At 36.0% G+C, this 21824-nt stretch overlaps 1 protein-coding gene across 1 annotated transcript in view; it reads left to right on the top strand.

The window, feature by feature from the left end:
- si:ch211-140l13.3 (centromere protein J) overlaps positions 1 to 21824 on the top strand; it is a 77916-nt gene that overhangs the window by 53636 nt on the left and 2456 nt on the right. The window contains exons 13-18 of the mRNA XM_028796959.2: positions 3259 to 3361; positions 3856 to 3968; positions 5448 to 5570; positions 7389 to 7493; positions 13801 to 13941; positions 18858 to 18942. Coding sequence (XP_028652792.2) covers positions 3259 to 3361; positions 3856 to 3968; positions 5448 to 5570; positions 7389 to 7493; positions 13801 to 13941; positions 18858 to 18942 — 670 coding nt within the window. The remainder of the gene's footprint in view (positions 1 to 3258; positions 3362 to 3855; positions 3969 to 5447; positions 5571 to 7388; positions 7494 to 13800; positions 13942 to 18857; positions 18943 to 21824) is intronic.

Raw genomic sequence — 21824 nt, 5'->3', positions numbered from 1 at the left:
CTGCTGGAGCCAATCCCAGCCAACACAGGGCACGAACTAATCCCAGGCAGGGTGCCAACCCACCGCAGGACACACACAAACACACCCACACACCAAGCACACACTAGGGCCAATTTAGAATCGCCAATCCACCTAACCTGCATGTCTTTGGACTGTGGGAGGAAACCAGAGCACCCGGAGGAAACCCACGCAGACAACATGCAAACTCCGCGCAGGGAGGACCCAGGAAGCGAACCCAGGTCCCCAGGTCTCCCAACTGCGAGGCAGCAGCGCTACCCACTGCGCCACCGTGCTGCCTGTTAATGCATTGTATTTGTAAATATAAACTTTCTGAGCCTGTACCCAGTTAAGAGCATAATGCAAATATGAACTGTTAACATTAAACTGAAATACTGAAGCAAAGCAGGAGTACCAGGAGGAAACCCGTTTAACCTCTATAATGAAAACAGCTCAGTTTTTGATTTAACCTAAGATGGTGCATCAAATCAGCAGCACTAACTCACTCACTGAATGCCATTTTTTATTATATTTAATAATGATATTCTGTGGAATGCTGCAGACATACTGTAGAAATACTAGCATTTGATGGACCATTAATTATTGACACTGTTTTACTTTCCAGCAGTTTACTCTCAAGCCCTGTATTCTTTTCCTTATATTCATATCACACTGTAATGAGTCTGTCTTGATAGCAGTTGAGCGTCTAAATCTGATTTCATCCTTACATTTATAATTTACTGCTACAACACTACCATAAATAAGTAATGACAAAGCAACATGGGCAAAGTTGAAGCTCTGTTCTATTAGCAAAGAGGCATATTGTATCCATTAGATCAATAACCTAAAATTAAATTAAGTACTAATTTGTACTTTTCATTGATTACAATATTCACGCTTATATCTACTTGGTGTAAATCATTCCTGACTTAAGCCCAAATGAGAAAAGTCCCTAAACTTCAGCTACAACAAAGCTATGGAGAACAGGTGATACTATAAACTAATCTTGATGTCCTGAATAAGCCAGATCAGTAGGAGACAAGTTGCTAGCTGCTGTCCTGAGAATTTTGGATACCTGATGATCTTGCAACCAAACACTACAGTGGTAGGACATAAGTGATGATGAAAGGAGAAAGATTCAAATTCAATTAACAGTCTGTTAATTAGGTATGGTGATAAACACTTATCACTTATAGTTAACCCTGCTTACTCCAACTCAGGTTCATAGTGGTCATGATTGGGTGAAAAGCAGTAAAAAAGCAATGGATGGGACACCAGTCCATAAGTGTCCAATTTAAAAGCTTGTGAGGATGACAAATTGAGTTTCCTGTTTGTCACAAGCATGGTGCAGTTATTTACATGCCAATAAGTTTTGAAATAGTTGGAAGGAACACTGAGTGATATTATTTCTAACATGAAAACATATATGTACAGAAACACCTTGGAATAAAAGCTGTTGTTTTGTAATTTACTTCACATTAATCTTTCATAAATAGAAATTTCACCCTTAACACTCTTAGTGTTTAGGAAGAGCAAGTATCTTCTTACACCACACCACAGTGTGTGTCAGGAATTAAGTAATTCTGCTAATTTTTTTGTCAATAATTATTTATTTTGTTTATGCTTGCCATTCATAGGGATTCTGTTAAGAGACATCATCACTTGGTATCATTTTGTTTTTTTGTTGTTATGATGCCATATATCTTAAGGCCACATAGTTTATTTTCATGTTTGATAAATAAGAATAAGATCAGGAGATGATACGAAGGCTTAGTTGTAGTCACATGTCTCTACCATGTTTAATAACAAACTGGTTACCACAGTTAATTAACTGAATTTCAGGCTGGGTGAAGGATACTTAACAAGGAACTTTGAGCATTGTGTTGAAGTTTTTAAATCAGTTCAAACTACAGTATCATGTGGGCATAGTATAATTAAGTTCTTATTTGCATGTCTCCCACAGACATTAATATAATACCAACAAAAGATAATGAATACAACATACTGTGATGCCCAGGTTTCTCGCAGCTGGCATTGCCTCCTTAAACCTAGGACATCAATAGATGTAAACCGAGATGGACTGGGCAATGAGGACACACACACAGCAAGATATGGTACAAAGTGTTTAGTGCTTTTGTTTAAAACATTGTCCCCAAAACAGTGTGCATTGCAGTCGTGCAAATACACAATCCAATTAAACACTGTGTTCTGTAAAGTTTAAAATGCCATAAATAATGCAGAAATAGGTTAAAAAATACAGTGGAGGCCTTTCCATAAAAACCATCATGAGCCATGGTGCATCCACTCAAACCAACATTTCCTCAGCTTACCCTTTAAGGTCTCCTCAGCTAGGGGAGATGTCCACCCCATCCCATGGCATTCAACAAGGAACCCCATATGCCCTGCTCTCTTCTCCTGGTGTCCACCGAGAGTTGCTCGGAATGGTTGGTCACTCCTGCTACATTTGCATTCAGCAGGGGCAACCCTAACCCTGTAAGCACCACCCACTTGCCTCCACTCTACCGCAGCACCGGCCCTGCCATGATCCTGTCTCTTCTTTCTTGTACTGCACTGTACTTTTCATTTTAACGTATTGGTTCTTTCTTTGTCAGCTTCCTTTTTTCTCAGCCCTCCTCTCAAGCCTGATTGAACTGTCCCCTTAATACAGTGTACCACATATACCCTAAATGCAGCATCAGATGATTTACGCAAGAAAGAAATACTTCTGATGTTTTCAGTACAAGTGGCTTAAAAACATTGCTATATATAGTAGTACAAGTGCTGAAGTGTTTATATCATCACTCAGAAGAAAGCAGCGCCAGAAGCAATTCTGCAAGGTGGTTGAAGATGTTAATAATACAGTAGGCGTACTAAGGCAACATATGTTGTATATGTATTTGACAGAAGGGACTGGTGTTCCAGTAATTTTCTTACCTACTGTAATGGTTTGTGCTCCTGAGCTGAGCAGGTGCCACACCAGGATGTTATACAGTAAGTAGGGGCAGACTACTCTGTGCACTTGTAGACTTTAGTGAGCATTGATAATGAGATCCAGGCTTTCCTCAGATGTTAAGCAAGTAAAGATGTTTGTGAGAGCCCCACCTTCTCTTATGTTTTATATAACATATGATCGAGGGATAAGAATCTGTCCAATTTAAAATTATAGATATGCAAAAATATGAAACCTTCAGAGGAAACCTGCGGAAATGCAGAAATGTGCCCCTCTTAAAATTTACATTGTGCTTTTTAATTATACATTAGGCAACACTGCGAATCGCCACAAGTCACCAAAAAGCCAAAGAGAGACGATCACCAGTGCCAAAAGTAACCCAGAACCTCCTTCCAAGCAGCCATACTAGTAAAGGTGAGTTGCTTAATTTTAATTGGTCATATTGCAGTTAGGATAAAATTACAACAAAGAAAAGGAAAAACAGATTAAAGTTTGAATTCAGCTAAAAATGTTTGAATACATGTTGAATATCATCATTAGACACTTGTCTACACAGAAGTTCTAAACAGTCTGCAAAGGCATTAAAAAGGATATAAGTGTAACAGCTGTAAGGTGACACTTTGGACAGAAGAAGCTTGTCTAGACCACACTGACATGGACAGCATGTGTGAATATGTGGAGCTGATTCTCAGGGTGCTGTTGCTGCTGCAACAGAGTTTCCATAGTTTTTTTTTTTCTTTTTTTTAATCTCGTGTCATATTTTGGAACTATATTAACAGCAAGAAGAGATGTGGTCTCATGTATCTTTTACAAAGAACTACTATATTTCTTAGTTCATATTTCAGTATTAATGTTTCTGAAGTTAAAAAGTAAAACCTTTTCCTATTGTTTATCTTATACATTGGCAGCATCACATTCAGGAAGTTCAGAAGACGTACAACATGCAAATGAAAAAAATTCTCAAGAGTCAAACTCCAAATCACAAAGCAGTAATGATGAAACAGAAGTGACACAAATTACAGTAAGACTGCACATATTTTATTATACCTTGTTTTTTATTCTCTGCTTTAGGAAACTTGCCTAAGGCTATGATTTTTTCTGCTTTAGTAAAAGCCTCATTTGTGTTTTAATGAAAGAGTCTTGTGCTTTTTGCAGTACTGTATACAAGGATTTATGTTAATATTTGTTGCAGTTTATGTCCTTGAAATTTTTTTGACAGTTAATTCAACGAAACGGTTATTAGAACATAATTTTCTCCTGTTGTAAAATATCCTTAAATGTTTTAAAAGAATTGTCTGTTTTCATTGAAAGTGCTGGGAAAGAAGCTTAATTCATATTAGGGTTAAATTAGTGGTAAAAGAACCATGCTCAGTAGTTGGTCTTTACTTGCTTTGGTGAAGTTTTTGAATTTTCAGGGTTTATTTTTCTTTTTAGCTCAACAGTTTGATTTGAGTTTAGAAGATAGCTGTGTATTTTTCTTTTATCCTGGTGAAAAAAGGAAATCTCACAAAGATTGTGTTTTATTTAGCCGATACCATTACCCAAAGCAAATAATAATGCAGATATGAAGGACAATTTAGTAGGTAATAGAGAATAAATATTCAAAATTAAGATTAGTAAGTGTAGCACCACAGTTGTTTCCAATTGTAGATAAAAATCTATAGAGCAAGTAACAAGAAAGCTGCTTGACAGTTAAGTATATCAGTGCCACTGTATCAATACAGAGGGAGAGTAAAGCATAAGAAGGTAGTAGTAGTAGCTGTAGTAGTAGTATTATTAGTAGTGGTGTTGTGTCACATATATACAGTACAGTAAAATTCTTCCTGGCATTATTCAACCCACATGCAAAATGTCACCATTCTTTGGTACCACATTAAACTATAATATACTGTATTAAGACACATAACCTCATTTTATTTAACAGAAAACACAAACTTAAACTGTCTCAAGATAATTGGAAAGAAGGGGAAATATTTCATAAGAATTTTAAAAACACCTATATCCTCACTTTAAATAATCAGGTGATACTGAAATAGTAGCCTTCTGAAATTCTGATCAGAAAGGTTTGTTCAGGACAATTCAAGGAAAACTGGGCCAAGAAGCCATAGCTCAGTAGCAAAATGTAGTTAATTGTGCATTTACTAGTACAATCCATCAAAGTCTCTAAAAAATCAATTGATAAATTCACTAGCCATCCATCTATTCCACCAATCATTAGTTAATTCAGCCACACAACCATCCATAAGCCAGCCAATTAATCAGTCTTGATTTGGTTTTCAAAGGTTTTACAAATTGGTTAAGTAGATGAAGTAAATAGAACTTTACACCAATTGCTAGTATGCCATGCTTTTGAACATAAAGTCCAATCCTTTTCTTTTTCCTAGCTGACTGTAGGTATTGGCTGCCTACTTATCCCTGAATGAACCCCCTTTGAAATGAATAACTTTAAGTCATAAAACAAGTGGTTATTTACATTGTCACTTGAATATGATTAATTTAGGGACTGGCAAGATCCCAAGGAAGAAGAATATCTATCATGGAAAGCAGAAGTGGCAGTGGAAAACCAAATGACAGAAAGACCCCTTCAGTGGATAAAGTGACAGCTTATGAAAGTGAACTCAAGGTTTGTATTGCACTCTGTGCCATTCCACTGCTGGCATGATTGAAATAGCCCCCTTTACCTTCTAAGTTTCTTTTAAAAGAATTAGAAAGTAATGTTTGATTAATGTGTTATAATCTAACAGCCTTTCCATAAAAATGTTATTATATAGGGTAAGGGATATAATATTAAGAGCGCAGAACAAACTATTGTCATTTAAAATGTCAAAATTAAAGTGCTTACCAAACTCATAGTTATAATATAGGAAATATTCATCCATTGTGCATCAACTTTTTAACTTGTTAATTCAGTTTCAGGTTATTGGGAGTTGGTGCCTGTTGCAGCAGCAATGGGTATAAGGCAGGAACCAGTGCTGGACAGGGTGCCGGAACATAACAGGAACAAATATTTAGCAGTACTATGCATAAATCTAACTAGTAAAAAGGACTGAAAATAATGCAAAACAAAACCCAAACACTAATAGATGCAGATGGCATCAAGAACAGTGAAATTCAAACACAGCATTTCTTTAGACCTTTATTACTTCTATAAAAACAGCTGCCATTATCTTTCCTGGACAATAATTTATTAGATTATAATCTAATTAAGAAACTCTAATTTTCAATCATCGGTCTGTCTTCACAATTCAGATTGTGTTTTAGTGTCTTTTTTGCATTTTCCATTTGGGTATTTTTTACATTTACATTTTTTTTTCTGGTCATTGCACTAATTGAACATTGAGTTCTGGAGGAGGAAAATAAAAATAGTGGAAGGTTTATTATGTTCGCTTTCAGTTTTAATAGTAGCTTTAAAATATTAGCATTATTGTCCTGGGGCCAAATCATCAAAAGGAGCCAAAGTTTAATTAGCCTGGTGGTGTGTTTGTGAGTGTGACGGATAGGCATTGTCAAGTTTCGTTTTCTGCCTTGCTCCCATAATGCAGAACAGACACTGTAGCAGAAAAAAAACTGGTTAGAAAATTATGCGGCATTAGGTTGTAAAATCATATATATTTAGCTTTGAGAAAATTATTACAACTAAGAGCAGCAAGTAAATAACTAACTAGAAGCAGATAAATATTTCCTTATAAGAAAATTATATATTTAAGCATATCAGGCTAACATAGTGGTGTGGCCATTAAGTAACTTCCAATCAGATCCTGTTAGGAAGTCAGATTGAAAGAGTACAATTCTTTACACATTCTGAATTGCATATGCAACCTGCAGGAATAATATAAAAGGGCAAATGAAACATAAGTTTATAATGTAAAAAAGTTGAACATAAATCAAGGAGCATTATATTTATCAAATATTACTATAAAATTTTAAACTCATTTAATTTTATATTTATTACATGCAAATCCAATTAAGATTTCAGTGTGCTATATAATAATTAGAAATTCTGTATGAAAAAAGCAACAGAAACAAAGAACATAATATTGCAACATCAACACAGAAATGTGCCATATACAGTAAATTAAATAAATAGGAACGTTTTAAATCAAAATTCCTACTGTATTAAGTCATACACATTATGAAATGAACCATTTATAAACAAACAATTTTCCTTTTCACATATAAAATATGCTACTCCTTTGGGCACTTGAGCAAGGCCTTTAACCTGAAAATCGCTCTAGGGATGCTGTACAATGGCTGACCCTGTGTGCTGACCCCCAATGGTCATGCAAAAACAAAGTTTCCCCTCAGGGATTAATAAAGTATATTAAACAAAAAATGCTTTGAGAGTTGTTTCACTCTAAAAGATGTAATATAGTATATATTGTATACGATATAATAAGTAAGGTAAAGAGAGAATGAATGCTATAATTGAATTTTTGTTTAGGAAACAAGACCCAATTCTGTATTATCAAGAAGGGAATCACCTTACATGGGAACCAAAGAAAGTGATGATGAGGTGATGGAAGAAACACAGTTTCCAGATGGGAAGGTATTTTTTTGCATTTTGTAACATTCCCTGTTCTTTTTCTTCTTTCGGTTGCTCCCATTAGGGGTTGCCACAGCGGATCATCTTCATCCATATCTTTCTGTCCTCTGCATCTTGTTCTGTTACACCCATCACCTGCATGTCCTCTCTCACCACATCCATAAACCTTCTCTTAGGCCTTCCTCTGTTTCTCTTGCCTGGCAGATCTATCCTTAGCATCCTTCTCCCAATATACTCAGCATCTCTCCTCTGCACATGTCAAAACCAACGCAATCTTGCTCTCTGACTTTGTCTCCCAATATATAGTAAAATTGCTTTAGTATTTTTGTATGACAGTAAGAAGTATACTTTTTACTGTAACTATTGAACTCTTACATGCTCAACTTATGTGTTTCCAAAATTGCAGATTGTTGTTAACAAGTCTCAGAAACATTTAGTCAGGGGTTATGGTGTGTGTTCAAAAAGCTTTGTACTTCTCCAGTCCTAAAGAAGCAATTTGTCTCTTCATCAAATTATTACTAAATGGGCCATAGGAGATGGTCCTCATGGAAGCCTTCCTTGCAGAATTAAGCAAAGAAGGCCAGCGGTTAACAGAAATTGTGCCTTTATTAACAACAATAGTCAGGGGGGAATACAAAAAATGAGAACATAAAGCAGAAAGTAAACAGAAGTGAACAGCAAATCTACTGCCTCACTACACCTGCTTATACAAACTTTGAACTCATAAAACCTCTCCCTTTCTTTCTAGCCTTTTTCTCTGCTCTCTGTCTCTCTCCAGAATTTTATCTTTATGCCAGTGGAGAATTTCTGGTCATGAGGTGGCTTTAAATCTCATTTTGAGGTTACTTCTAGCCACAACCCAGAATCGGGGGCCAGGGGCAGCCATACCTTTCGGTCCAGGAACACCAAGCTAGAACTCAGAACTTCCTTTAGCAGCTACTTGTGTCTCTGCAACACCTAGCCTTCTGTTGAATTTATGCACTGCACCTGCCAGGCAGACACTCTCTCACACATTCTCCCTTAGATGGTACTGGGACAGCAGTGATCTCTTAGGTTCCCTTCCGGGAATGTGTGCCCTTACAGTCAAGAGGTGTCCCCTCTGGAGTACCTTTCTTTGGCTATTCTCTATTGGTAGTCAGATTCACAGTTATCTCTGCCCACTGATGGATAATTTAACCCTATGCTATGTCATCCCAGTGGCGTACTTGTTCCTGGAAACCTATCATCAACTTGTCACCCCTCACACACAGAATTTTTTAAAGTGTTGTGAATGATTTGTTTCATGTACTGTATTTAGTCTGCTTGAATAACTGTATATGAGATGAATGAGTGTATGCATAGCTCATACAATTGCATAGATGAGATTAGATTATTCACCTTTTCCTCAAAACTGGCTAAATTTATTGTTTGAAAGGACTATAGTTTTAATGCTTATCTGATCAAATAAACTACATTTTTTTACAACAAATGAAATACATTACACTGTTCAACATCTCCCTTAGTCAGTGGTAAGGCTAAGTTTTCAAATAACAAAAGGAGGTCAGAAATTTTACCTATAGTTTTCTTTCTCACTTTTCTTGATGTTTTGGAAGATATGTATTAGGATTCTGAAAAAAAAAGCCATGTCTGTTAGTCAATCTGTATATCCCTAATAACACTTTAACCAGAGAAGGTAGCTCAAATTTCTTTTGCCAAGCTGTTTCTTACACTCATGTGATATATACTGTATAATGACTACACAAATCACACTGGTATAAAAAAGAAAAAGTGTCAACATTATGCAAAAAAATAAAATTCATTATTTTGGCTCTATTCATCATTGAAAATATCACTGCTGTCCATATTTCAAATGATGTGGAAGTCTGAGGTGGAAGTCACTGGTAAAATACTACATGGTTGTTTGATAATAAATTAGAGAAAATGCAAAGGTAATAACAAACTTGTACAAATCTGACTTGAGATCTACTATGCTTATCACTGATACTGTAAATGCAACCATTATTCATGAATCTGCACTTATAAAACCCTAATTCCATTAAACACCAAAACATCAAAAAGATGCTCCCAAAAATTGACTAAGAAACTTATTTTAAAGTGCATGACTTGTATCAATTAACTATTTGACTGAATAAGACTGCATCTGTTTGTACTTTAGAAGTGCAAGGATATGCGCTTGAGTCTACCACAGAATGTATAGGCATCCATGCAGAGTATTCATTTTTGTTTGAGGTGACATTTATTGTACATAATGTATGTGGGATAAATTTGAAATATATGATTTATATTAAAATTATATACTTTTTTTAATTGAATCTATACTAATAAAAGGCAAAGCCCTCACTGACTGACTGACTGACTCACTCATCACTAATTCTCCAACTTCCCGTGTAGGTAGAAGGCTGAAATTTGGCAGGCTCATTCCTTACAGCTTACTTACAAAAGTTAGGCAGGTTTCATTTTGAAATTCTACGCGTAATGGTCATAACTGGAACCTGTTTTTTGTCCATATACTCTAATGGAGGAGGCGGAGTCACGTATCGCGTCATCACGTATTACGCCTCCTACGTAATCACGTGAAGTGAAAACAAGGAACAGATTTACAGCACGAGTCAAACGCGGAACGAAGGTAAATGACATTAATTGTTGAGTGTCTTTTAATACTGTGTAATTGTTGAGTGTCTTTTAATACTTTGTAAGCATACATATTAACAGATGTGCAATTAAACGTGTGCATTTACGGGGTGATTTCTCAGGCTTAAAGCTCGAAGTGATCACTCGAGTGAAGGCAGCTTCACAAAAAAAACAGACCCTTAACAAACTGTTATTGGTATATTTTCCCTCAATTTCAAAAGGTTTTCTTTTCTTCTTAATAAAAATTTAAAAGCACAACTTCGCCGGTGCGAACCGCGGGGATTTCAGCGACTGACGCATACAGACATATTCATGAGTGCAGGTACTTCAGAAAGAAAGCACTGTGTAAACCTAAAGTTTAAATTAAGTTCATAGACCTACAAAAGGTTGCCATTGATTTGAGGCAAGATTGCTTTTCTCCTGTACAACTATACGTTGCATTCTCAAGAGTGTGCTCGCACGGCTTGGTCATATTACAACCGGAGTGCTGAACTGACAACGTGATATACAAACAGAACAATCGTAAAAACAGGATTAAATAAAAAGGCTGCTTCCGTTGGCAAAGCAACGAAAAAGGAAGACCTTATATGACGTTCGTTTATAAAACAGCGGAGAGGCTGTGTGAAGTCAGCTTCACAAAAAAACAGATCCTTAACAAATTGTTATTGGTAGATTTTCACTCAATTTAAAAAGGTTTTCTTCTTAATAAAAATTTAAAAGCAGTACTTCGCCGCTGCAAAGCATGGGGATGTATATACAGTATATAGATAGATAGATAGAGATATATATGTATATATATATATATATATATATATATATATAGATAGATAGATAGATAGATAGATAGATAGATAGATAGATAGATAGATAGATAGATAGATAGATAGATAGATAGATAGATAGATAGATAGATAGATGTGCAATTAAACGTGTGCATTTACGGGGTGATTTGTCAGGCTTAAAGCTCGAAGTGATCACTCGAGTGAAGGCAGCTTCACAAAAAAAACAGATCCTTAACAAACTGTTATTGGTATATTTTCCCTCAATTTTAAAAGGTTTTCTTTTCTTCTTAATAAAAATTTAAAAGCAGAACTTTGCCGGTGCGAACCGCGGGGATTTCAGCGACTGACGCATACAGACATATTCATGAGTGCAGGTACTTCGGAAAGAAAGCACCGTGTAAACCTAAAGTTTAAATTAAGTTCATAGACCTACAAAAGGTTGCCATTGATTTGAGGCAAGATTGCTTTTCTCCTGTACAACTATACGTTGCATTCTCAAGAGTGTGCTTGCACGGCTTGGTCATATTACAACCGGAGTGCTGAACCGACAACGTGATATACAAAGAAAACAATCGTAAAAACAGGATTAAATAAAAAGGCTGCTTCCATTGGCAAAGCAACGAAAAAGGAAGACCTTATATGACGTTCGTTTATAAAACAGCGGAGAGGCTGTGTGAAGTCAGCTTCACAAAAAAACAGATCCTTAACAAATTTTTATTGGTATATTTTCACTCAATTTAAAAAGGTTTTCTTCTTAATAAAAATTTAAAAGCAGTACTTCGCCGCTGCAAAGCACGGGGATGTATATATATACATAGATAGATAGAGATATATATGTATATAGATAGATAGATAGATAGATAGATAGATAGATAGATAGATAGATAGATAGATAGATAGATAGATAGATAGATAGATAGATAGATAGATAGATAGATAGATAGATAGATAGATAGAGATATATTATATATATAGATAGATAGATAGATAGATAGATAGATAGATAGATAGATAGATAGATAGATAGATATATATATATATATAGATAGAGATATAGATAGATAGAGATATATGTGTATGTATGTAGATATGTATATATGTGTATATATATGTAGATATGTAAATATATATATGTATATATATGTGTCTGTATGTGTATATATATATGTATATATGTAGATATGTGTATATGTAGATATGTATATATAAGTATATATGTTTATGTATATATATGTTTACATAACCTCTTTAACACACTACTTCTCCGCTGCGAAGCGCGGGTATTTTGCTAGTATATGTATATATGTAGATATGTGTATATGTAGATATGTATATATAAGTATATATGTTTATGTATATATATGTTTACATAACCTCTTTAACACACTACTTCTCCGCTGCGAAGCGCGGGTATTTTGCTAGTGCTATATAAAGTAAGAAGTTGATCTCAATGATCAATTAGTATAATGCAAATCCTTTTAATCTATCCAAAATTCTCATTTTTCTGTGATTATAATTATATTGAAAATAAACCATTCACATTTTTATAACACATTTCTGGATAGTGAGTAGGGCACTTAATTCATCATTTAGGCCTCAACAACAAAACAGAACAGAACAAGCAGGGTTCATTCATTTCGTTGATTACGATTTTGAAATCACTTCTGAAAGCTAGTGTCATGGTTTAAGTTTGTATTAAGAGATCTGCTAAGTTCCCCTTAAATTACTGGATTTTTTCGTTTCATGGGATTTTTTTTTATTGACATTTCATCCGTACCAGACCAAGTTTAATCTTAAACATGAAACAGACCATTTATAATGAGGGGGTTCTGTTGTGCTTAACTTGTGCCCCTATCTAATTAGGCCATATCTTTTTATTATGTTAATAGACTTTCTGTGCTGCATGTTTGTGCTGGTACTTGATGTGCTTACTGGTGGTATTGATAGATGTGTCTGTTTTAAATAGCCAGGACTTTAAAAAATCCCCTGCATTAGAGGGACCATATCAGAAAAAATAGGTGTTAATATTTATAATGTAATTAAACTAACAGCATAATTAATGAAATGCCACCTGATAGAAGGCAGTTTAATTACAAAAGTATATACTTATTAAGACTGTGTCTATTAAACATTTTTATACAATTTAAAAGTCCTGCCTCCCTCTGCTTTTTACATGGCCCACTTGGAATGCCCTACAAACAGTTTCATACTTTGGACTGAACAACACTGATCTTTTTGTAGGAGTAAATCTTTTGGCTAAATTCTTTTTTTAATATATTGTGTTTATTTAAAGAACTGCATTTCAAGCAGTAAATTTGATATCATTAAGGTAATTATTTTATTAAAAATAAGTACCTACATCTGTTTCCCACCCAGAGAGCAAAGAAAGAAAGAGTATTACATTGTCTTTGGGATTTCATCTCCTTAATATTCTCTGTTTTTAGCCTTAGACTCAGCTGTTTATTTTTTTACTATTTACTTGTTTTACAAAATACTCTAAAAGAATTAAGATTAAGATCTTAATTATCTTATTCATTTATTTCCTTATTTTGTACAATGACTTGATTTTAATGAAGGTCTGATTTGTGTCAATGCAATTTGGGCTTTTGGGTTTTCATTAGCCATAAGCCATAATCAGCAAAATGAAAACAAAGAAACGCTTGAAATATATCACTCTTTGTGTAATGAATCTATATAATATATGAGTTTCATTTTTTGAATCGAATTACTGAAATAAATTAACTTTTCGATGATATTCTAATTTATTGAGATGCACCTGTATAGTCACATTGTGAGTCTATATTTCATGTCCAAACCAACATCATGTGTTAGATAGAGTCATGCATCTCATCAGGCGGTTTACAATATGATAGCCACTGAGTTTTCATTTTCTTCAGACAGAGCAGCTGTTTTCCAGTGGTCGCAGGGTTATTATGTTCCGTAATGGCACGAAGAAAGAGATTGAAGCAGATGGGAAATCGGTTACAGTAACATTCTTTAATGGGGACGTGAAAAAGATCATGGCTGATGAAAGAGTGGTGAGTATAAGAATGTATTCATCACTTCTGTATTGTACAGTTCCTTGCTGTCTCAGACATGGTATTCATTTTCTGAAAGTGGCTATCATAAAAGAAGCAGGAATAAGTCTTTTTATTTTTCATGGATAGTGACTGACAGGATGAAACAATGCTGAACGTAAGCGGCTTTCGAAGTCTGTCTGATATAGAAGGGCTGGCCTAATTGTTAAATGATGATTAATTGCTAGGTCATGACTATGTTGAAATAGGAGACTATCTAGGGAAAAGGCTTTTATTAAATATTCAGAAGACAAACCGTGTTAAGTGTCTGACATGTTGGTCTGCTAGCAGGCAGAAAACCCTTGTCCACTGGGGAAATTTGACAGCTTCTTGCACTTCTTCAGTTTTGCTTATTTATTATTTAAGTAAATTAGTCACATGTTTAATTAGAAGAAATACACACATGCTCCAGATGCGGACCCTTCTTTAATAATATGCACAACACAGACATGACCTTCCATACCGGTGTGATCAAAAATCTTATTCTGTGTGTTGACATTAATGACAGACTGCCGAAAGGTCTAAGGTAAAGAGAGCCTTGTGTTTACCCTGAAAATTCAGATCAAGGCCAAATACTATTTAAAGCATTAGATTGAGATAGCTTTACATAGTGTAAACTCCAATGTTCCCACATGAAATGGTAGAAGATTTCACAAGCTTGGTACACTTTAATTTGATATAAATACTACAGTTAAGTCCATAAATATTTGGACAGAGACAACTTTTTTCTAATTTTGGTTCTGTACATTACCACAATGAATTTTAAATGAAACAACTCAGATGCAGTTGAAGTGCAGACTTTCAGTTTTAATTCAGTGGGGTGAACAAAACGATTGCATAAAAATGTGAGGCAACTAAAGCATTTTTTTTAACACAATCCCTTCATTTCAGGGGCTCAAAAGTAATTGGACAAATTACATAACTGGAAATAAAATGTTCATTTCTAATACAGTAATCCCTCCTCCATCGCGGGGGTTGCGTTCCAGAGCCACCCGCGAAATAAGAAAATCCGCAAAGTAGAAACCATATGTTTATATGGTTATTTTTATATTGTCATGCTTGGGTCACAGATTTGCGCAGAAACACAGGAGGTTGTAGATAGACAGGAACGTTATTCAAACACTGCAAACAAACATTTGTTTCTTTTTCAAAAGTTTAAACTGTGCTCCATGACAAGACAGAGATGACAGTTCCGTCTCACAATTAAAAGAATGCAAACATATCTTCCTCTTCAAAGGAGTGTGCGTCAGGAGCAGAGACTATCAGAAAGAGAGAGTAGTACTAGGGTGTTGTACCGTGTTAGCCATTATGAATGTAGAGAAAAGCCAAGCAAAATGACACATTTTATTGGCTAACTAAAAAGATTACAATATGTAAGCTTTCGAGGCAACTCAGGCCCCTTCGTCAGGCAAGAGGAAGAGAGGAAAGCAAACAAATCAATAGGGCTGTTTGGCTTTTAAGTATGCGAAGCACCGCGGCACAAAGCTGTTGAAGGCGGCAGCTCATACCCCCTCAGTCAGGAGCAGACAAAGAGAGAGAGAGACAGAGACAGAGAAAAAAAAACAAGCAAAAATCAATACGTGCCCTTCGAGCTTTTAAGTATGCGAAGCACCTTGCAGCATGTCGCTTCAGGAAGCAGCTGCACAGAAGGTAGCAACGTGAAGATAATCTTTCAGCATTTTTAGACGAGCGTCCGTATCGTCTAGGTGTGCGAACAGCCCCCCTGCTCAATCCCCCTACGTCAGGATCAGATCAGAGAAAGTCAGCGCAAGAGAGAGAGAGAAAAGTAAGTTGGGTAGCTTCTCAGTTATCTGTCAATAGCGTCCCTTGTATGAAATCAACTGGGCAAACCAACTGAGGAAGCATGTACCAGAAATTAAAAGACCCATTGTCCGCAGAAATCCGCGAACCAGCAAAAAATCCGCGATATATATTTAAATATGCTTACATATAAAATCCGCAATAGAGTGAAGCCGCGAAAGGCGAAGCGCGATGTAGCGAGGGATTACTGTACTTGGTTGAAAACCCTTTGCTGGCAATGACAGCCTGAAGTCTTGAACTCATGGACATCACCAGATGCTGGGTTTCCTCCTTTTTAATGCTCTGCCAGGCCTTTACTGCAGCGGCTTTCAGTTGCTGTTTGTTTGTGGGCCTTTCTGTCCGAAGTTTAGTCTTCAACAAGTGAAATGCATGCTCAATTGGGTTAAGATCAGGTGACTGACTTGACTTGAATTTTCCACTTCTTTGCTTTAATAAACTCCTGGGTTGCTTTGGCTGTATGTTTTGGGTCATTGTCCATCTGTATCATGAAACGCCGCCAAATCAATTTGACTGCATTTAGCTGGATTTGAGCAGATAGTATGTCACTGAACACCTCAGAATTCATTCGGCTGTTTCTGTCCTGTGTCACATCATCAATAAACACTAGTGTCCCAGTGCCACTGGCAGCCATGCACACCCAAGCCATCACACTGCCTCCACCGTGTTTTACAGATGATGTGGTATGCTTTGGATAATGAGCTGTTCCACGCCTTCTCAATACTTTTTTCTTGCCATCATTCTGGTAGAGGTTGATCTTGGTTTCATCTGTCCAAAGAATGTTTTTCCAGAACTGTGCTGGCTTTTTTAGATGTTCTTTAGCAAAGTCCAATCTAGCCTTTCTATTCTTGAGGCTTACGAGTGGCTTGCACCTTGCAGTGCACCCTCTGTATTTACTTTCATGCAGTCTTCTCTTTATGGTAGACTTGGATATCGATACGCCTACCCCCTGGAGAGTGTTGTTCACTTGGTTGGCTGTTGTGAAGGGGTTTCCCTTCACCATGGAAATGATTCTGCGATCATCCACCACTGTTGTCTTCCGTGGACGTCCAGGTCTTTTTGCGTTGCCAAGTTCACCAGTGCTTACTTTCTTTCTCAGGATGTACCAAACTGTAGATTTTGCCAGTCATAGTATTGTAGCAATTTCTCGGATGGGTTTTTTCTGTTTTCGTAGCTGAAGGATGGCTTCTTTCACCTGCATGGAGAGCTCCTTTGACCGTATGTTGTCTGTTCACAGCAAAATCTTCCACATGCAAGCACCACACCTCAAATCAACTCCAGGCCTTTTATCTGCTTAATTGATAATGACATAATGACGGACTTGCCCACACCTGCCCATGAAATAGCCTTTGAGTCAATTGTCCAATTACTTTTGAGCCCCTGAAATGAAGGGATTGTGTTAAAAAAATGCTTTAGTTGCCTCACATTTTTATGCAATCGTTTTGTTCACCCCACTGAATTAAAGCTGAAAGTCTGCACTTCAACTGCATCTGAGTTGTTTCATTTAAAATTCATTGTGGTAATGTACAGAACCAAAAGTAGAAAAAGTTGTCTCTGTCCAAATATTTATGGACCTAATTGTATACTGAATCACACTGCAGTACAATTTCTAAATTTCCGGTGCTACTTTGTTTTCAACGCCATAGTTAGAACAACTCTATTTCAAAATTTGCCTTTGTGAGACAGCATAATATAGTATGTGTAATTGAGAGCTGATAGTAGTTAGTCTGTACTTAACTCAAAATTGCAGCAGGGTCAGTCTATGGTTTAAAGGCCTGGCACACATCTGAAGTTTTTACGATCCAGGAAGGTCTTAGCACCACTTTATTCCAAATTATATGTGACCCAGCCATTAGAAACTGTCCTAATTTCAAAGATTCACCTCCAAATTGTATTGACTTCCCTTACAGAGTTTATTCAGAAGTGGTTAACTTTGGAAATTTGAATTACATATATCTAATCCATAGGCATATTAAATTAAAGAACATATAGCGGCTTTGACAGTGGCTTTTATGTAAATTTTCTTTTTTGGAGTTACATACAAAACTTACCTTGATTGCATTGAAAAATCTTTAGTTTTTGAATTGATTCTCTTATGTGTAATTAATCATGTTTCCTTTAAGATATAAAACAGTGCAGCTTATTGATATATAAGAATCATATGTATACAAAAAACAATAAAATAAATACATCAAAACACAAAAAATGGTTTGGCTTATTCTTTGGCTGTTTGTTGAATGGTGCAGAACTTCTAAGTCACCATTTTACTTACTTTCTAACATATTAAGTCCAGACAGTTGTCTCCACAATGACAGCTTATGATTCTGAGACGCTTTGTTCAAGTTCAAGTCAAAATTCATAGTCCAATGCAGTTCTCACTTACATGACTCCCTCAGGCTAAAAAGAAAAATAAAACTCCAAGTACTGAAATGAAGAACTTAAAAACTAAATTCAGCAATATGCTCTCAATAGCACTATTTAACAAGACCAAGAAACTAATCCAAAAAATCCAAAACTATGAAGAGCAAACCTAAAGGCAAGAAGCAGAAAGCTGAGCAATACTGAAGAGGAGGGCCAATGACAAGTGAGGAAACTCACACAATGTCTCCTCAAGAAACTGAGGCTACCACGGGTGGTTTTATTAGACCTTATATGGCTGTTATAATCAGACATACAGATGAGTAACTGATGGTAGTTGGAGGTACCACTCCTGAAAAGGGAAAAACTTAGAACTAGGGACAGAGAACCAGAAAACATGGCACCACTGAACTTGCTAAGGGCGGACATAGATCAGATAATAGTGTGGGCATACGTTTTATGAAGCATTTAATTGAAATCCAACTCTTATGCAATATAATGATTGCACACATTTGAGGTGGATAATGTTTTAAAGTGTCTACTAATTGTAAATGGATAGAACAGGGCAAGAAGCTGTTCCAGCCATGTAAGGCATAATGTTTTCTTTAGTGAACTAACCTGACTATTATAGAATCATACAGATGAATGTCCTTTGTACTCTAATGCTCATACTTTAAATATATTCTTATTTTTGGATGTAGGTTTATTACTATGCTGATGCTCAAACAACTCATACAACCTTTCCCAGTGGCCTTGAAGTGCTAACATTTCCAAACAAACAGATAGGTAAGTGTTAAGCACACACAGTATTTCAGATATGTGTCTTAAAATTTGCTTAGCCCATTATAAAATTAATCAAATACATGTTCAAGGCATACTTGCAGAAGGTCTTTTCCTTTTTGACTTAATTTTATCTGGAGAAATATTTGCTCTGTAGCCTAATGTACATATGAGAAGCCATTACTTGCATGATTAAGCAAAGCTCAAGGACTGAGAACTTGGCAAATTAGTAGTGCTCCCACTCCTTAGGTTACATCCACACTACTACATATTAATTTAAAAATGTTTTTTTTATACAAAAGTGATATCTGTTCAGTCTAGCATTTTCAAGTGTGTCTCCACCCACACTAAAACAACAGAAAACATATATTACATAGATGTTTGCCTTAACTGGATACACCTGCGTTGGTGGAAAAATCCTTATTGCAAAACAGTAGCAACCAGCAAATTATTTGCCTTTTGTGCATGTATGCAGCATTCAAACTGTACCAAACACGATTTAGATACATACAGGTAAGCAACACAAAAAGTCTCATTAAAAGCAACTTGCTATATTGGAATATGGTTTTCTTCTGTAAGCACAAACCATTCAGAGCATGATTAGAGTCTGGCGTTTTCAGAAGTATGCAGCTTGAGGGATCATTTCAAAAGTCTGTTTTCAAGGATTTAAAATGCTAGACTAGCTTGAGTCTTCATTTTTAAACAAAAAACGTATTAGCGACGAGTCTTGTGCTCCTGGTGTCCTGCTGAGGAAAAGACAGATGAATTTTTAACAAGCTAACTGGGAGAAGTGCTTAAAAAATGAAACCAAAACAAATAAAAATGAACCTAACTACCAAATTCAAACAATAGGAATTGAAGTCAAGAAAACAGGCAAAGAGGTCAAACTGAACAAAACTCACAAGAAGCACAAAAGCTAAGGATTATTTTTTTTATCCAATCTGCTATTTTTTATATCCAATCTGCACATTGGATATTGAAAGTAGACCCCAACTGACTTTTAAATGAGTCGCATCAGTTACCTGTGAACCACAAACCTTCAAGCCACACCTCTAGAAATGCTGGATGTGGTGCTAATGACGGCTCTCAAATTGCCATTAATAAATGGACCTGAAAATAGCAGTCAAGACATTAAAAATTACAAAAAAAAAATCACACATACCTAATCATGACATGTTTTAGACTTACCCTTGTCAAATTCATATAAGAGGAAGGGACAACCAAGAGTGATCCAAAAATGAACAGTCATGTTGGTTAACTTAAAAGCTATGAGAACTTTGTATGGGATAGGAAAACTGGTAGCCATCCCCTGGAACCAGATAAGTTCTCAGTGGCTAACTTATGCACATATCCTAGTCAGACTCAGTCTGAAAGACCTTGCATGAAGTCACAGTGTGAGCTCATTACTGTACTCGCAAGGATGGCAGGCATGGGTGAAATGATCTTTAAGTAGTAGATCTTCATGAAAGAAACTTGCAACTCAAGATATGAAACATCACTCCACTGACGAGGAAAAAGTTGGAGATTGTGTAAGGTTCTACAACTAGTTTAACATATTTCACATTGTTTTAAGTAATGTCCATTGTGTTTGACATACTATTCTTTACTGAATAGCGTTTTTCTCTGTCACTTTCTATGTACATTTACTGGCACGTGCAGTTGCATCAGTTATTTTCATGTTAAAGAGGTTGTATCTTAAAGCAAACTTTCAGTTATTAATATCTTCTTTAATGATCATAACATCTGTTTTCTTTGCCATTTTCTGCTGATTGTGACCTTTTGGTTTATGAATTAAGCACATGGTTTGCTGAATATTTTCTGAATACATTTTTTTGATGCCTTGTTTTTGGTTTGTATATGTTTTTTGTTTTCTCCTTGTTTTCCCTGTGTGTCCCTGCTAGGGTGAATTCAAGTAGGTAGGTGTGTATAATGACTATACAGGATTAGGTGGGGCAAGCAAGCCCTTGGCAGGTGCTACAATAAGAGCCCCAGTTTAACTTTCTTTTTATCTGTTAGGTTTGTATCAGAACCTATCAGACTGCACTATGTGCTATCTCCTTGTTAACAGGTTTGGATTCTGGAACACTCTTTGATGTTTTTTATTCTTCTTTATTGCCAACTGAATCTTGTCAGTGGGAGGTTGGAAAGCAACAGAGAAATATATCAGAGAAATATATCTGTTATCACATGTTTGTACAGCATTTTTTTCCAGACTTCTTGATTATGGATGGTGTCTTTCCTACTCTGTACACCAGAAGGAGAGGCCTCAGGAGAGTGGAGACATGTTCATAAATTCTTGGATGGGAGTCATAGAGTTAGAGTAGATTTAAAGTGTTGCTTCAGAGTAATATTGAGCTGCTGATAAGAAAACTTTTACCTGTTACTTTAGTATCTGTGACTGACAGCTATATATTCTGGACATTCATGCAAAATGAGACCATGAACTATCAACTTTATGGTGAATTGGCTTAGATATTTGTATTGCAGGTACAAGTAGCCAAAATTAGACTCCTGCAAGAGGAGCCACTTGAGACTGTGGACATCCCCTGGGTACTTATTGTGGAAGGCATACCAGACAAGATCCTTTTGGAAGAAATTTAGAAACACAAACAGGGCGTTCAGTAGGCATAATACATCTCAGCTTGCCTGAAAACTCTCTAAAATAGGCTAGAGAACATTGAAGTGGATGTGAAGGCATGGGTTCACCTGTTCATCTTATTAACATGTTTATCCTTGATCCTCGTCAAGAGAAGTAGAGGAACTTAATTGAGTGAGGAATTTATTTTGCTTAATGTTGTGTGTCATTCTGTTCTTTATACATTCTGATCTATCACTGATAGCACACAGATAAAATTTATGATGAAATAAGACATTCTTGTCCAAATAAT

Source organism: Erpetoichthys calabaricus, chromosome 3 (assembly GCF_900747795.2).
Source record: "Erpetoichthys calabaricus chromosome 3, fErpCal1.3, whole genome shotgun sequence".
NCBI lineage: Eukaryota > Metazoa > Chordata > Cladistia > Polypteriformes > Polypteridae > Erpetoichthys > Erpetoichthys calabaricus.
The sequence above is the reverse complement of the archived record's forward strand: the minus strand, read 5'-3'. Positions and strand labels throughout refer to the sequence as shown.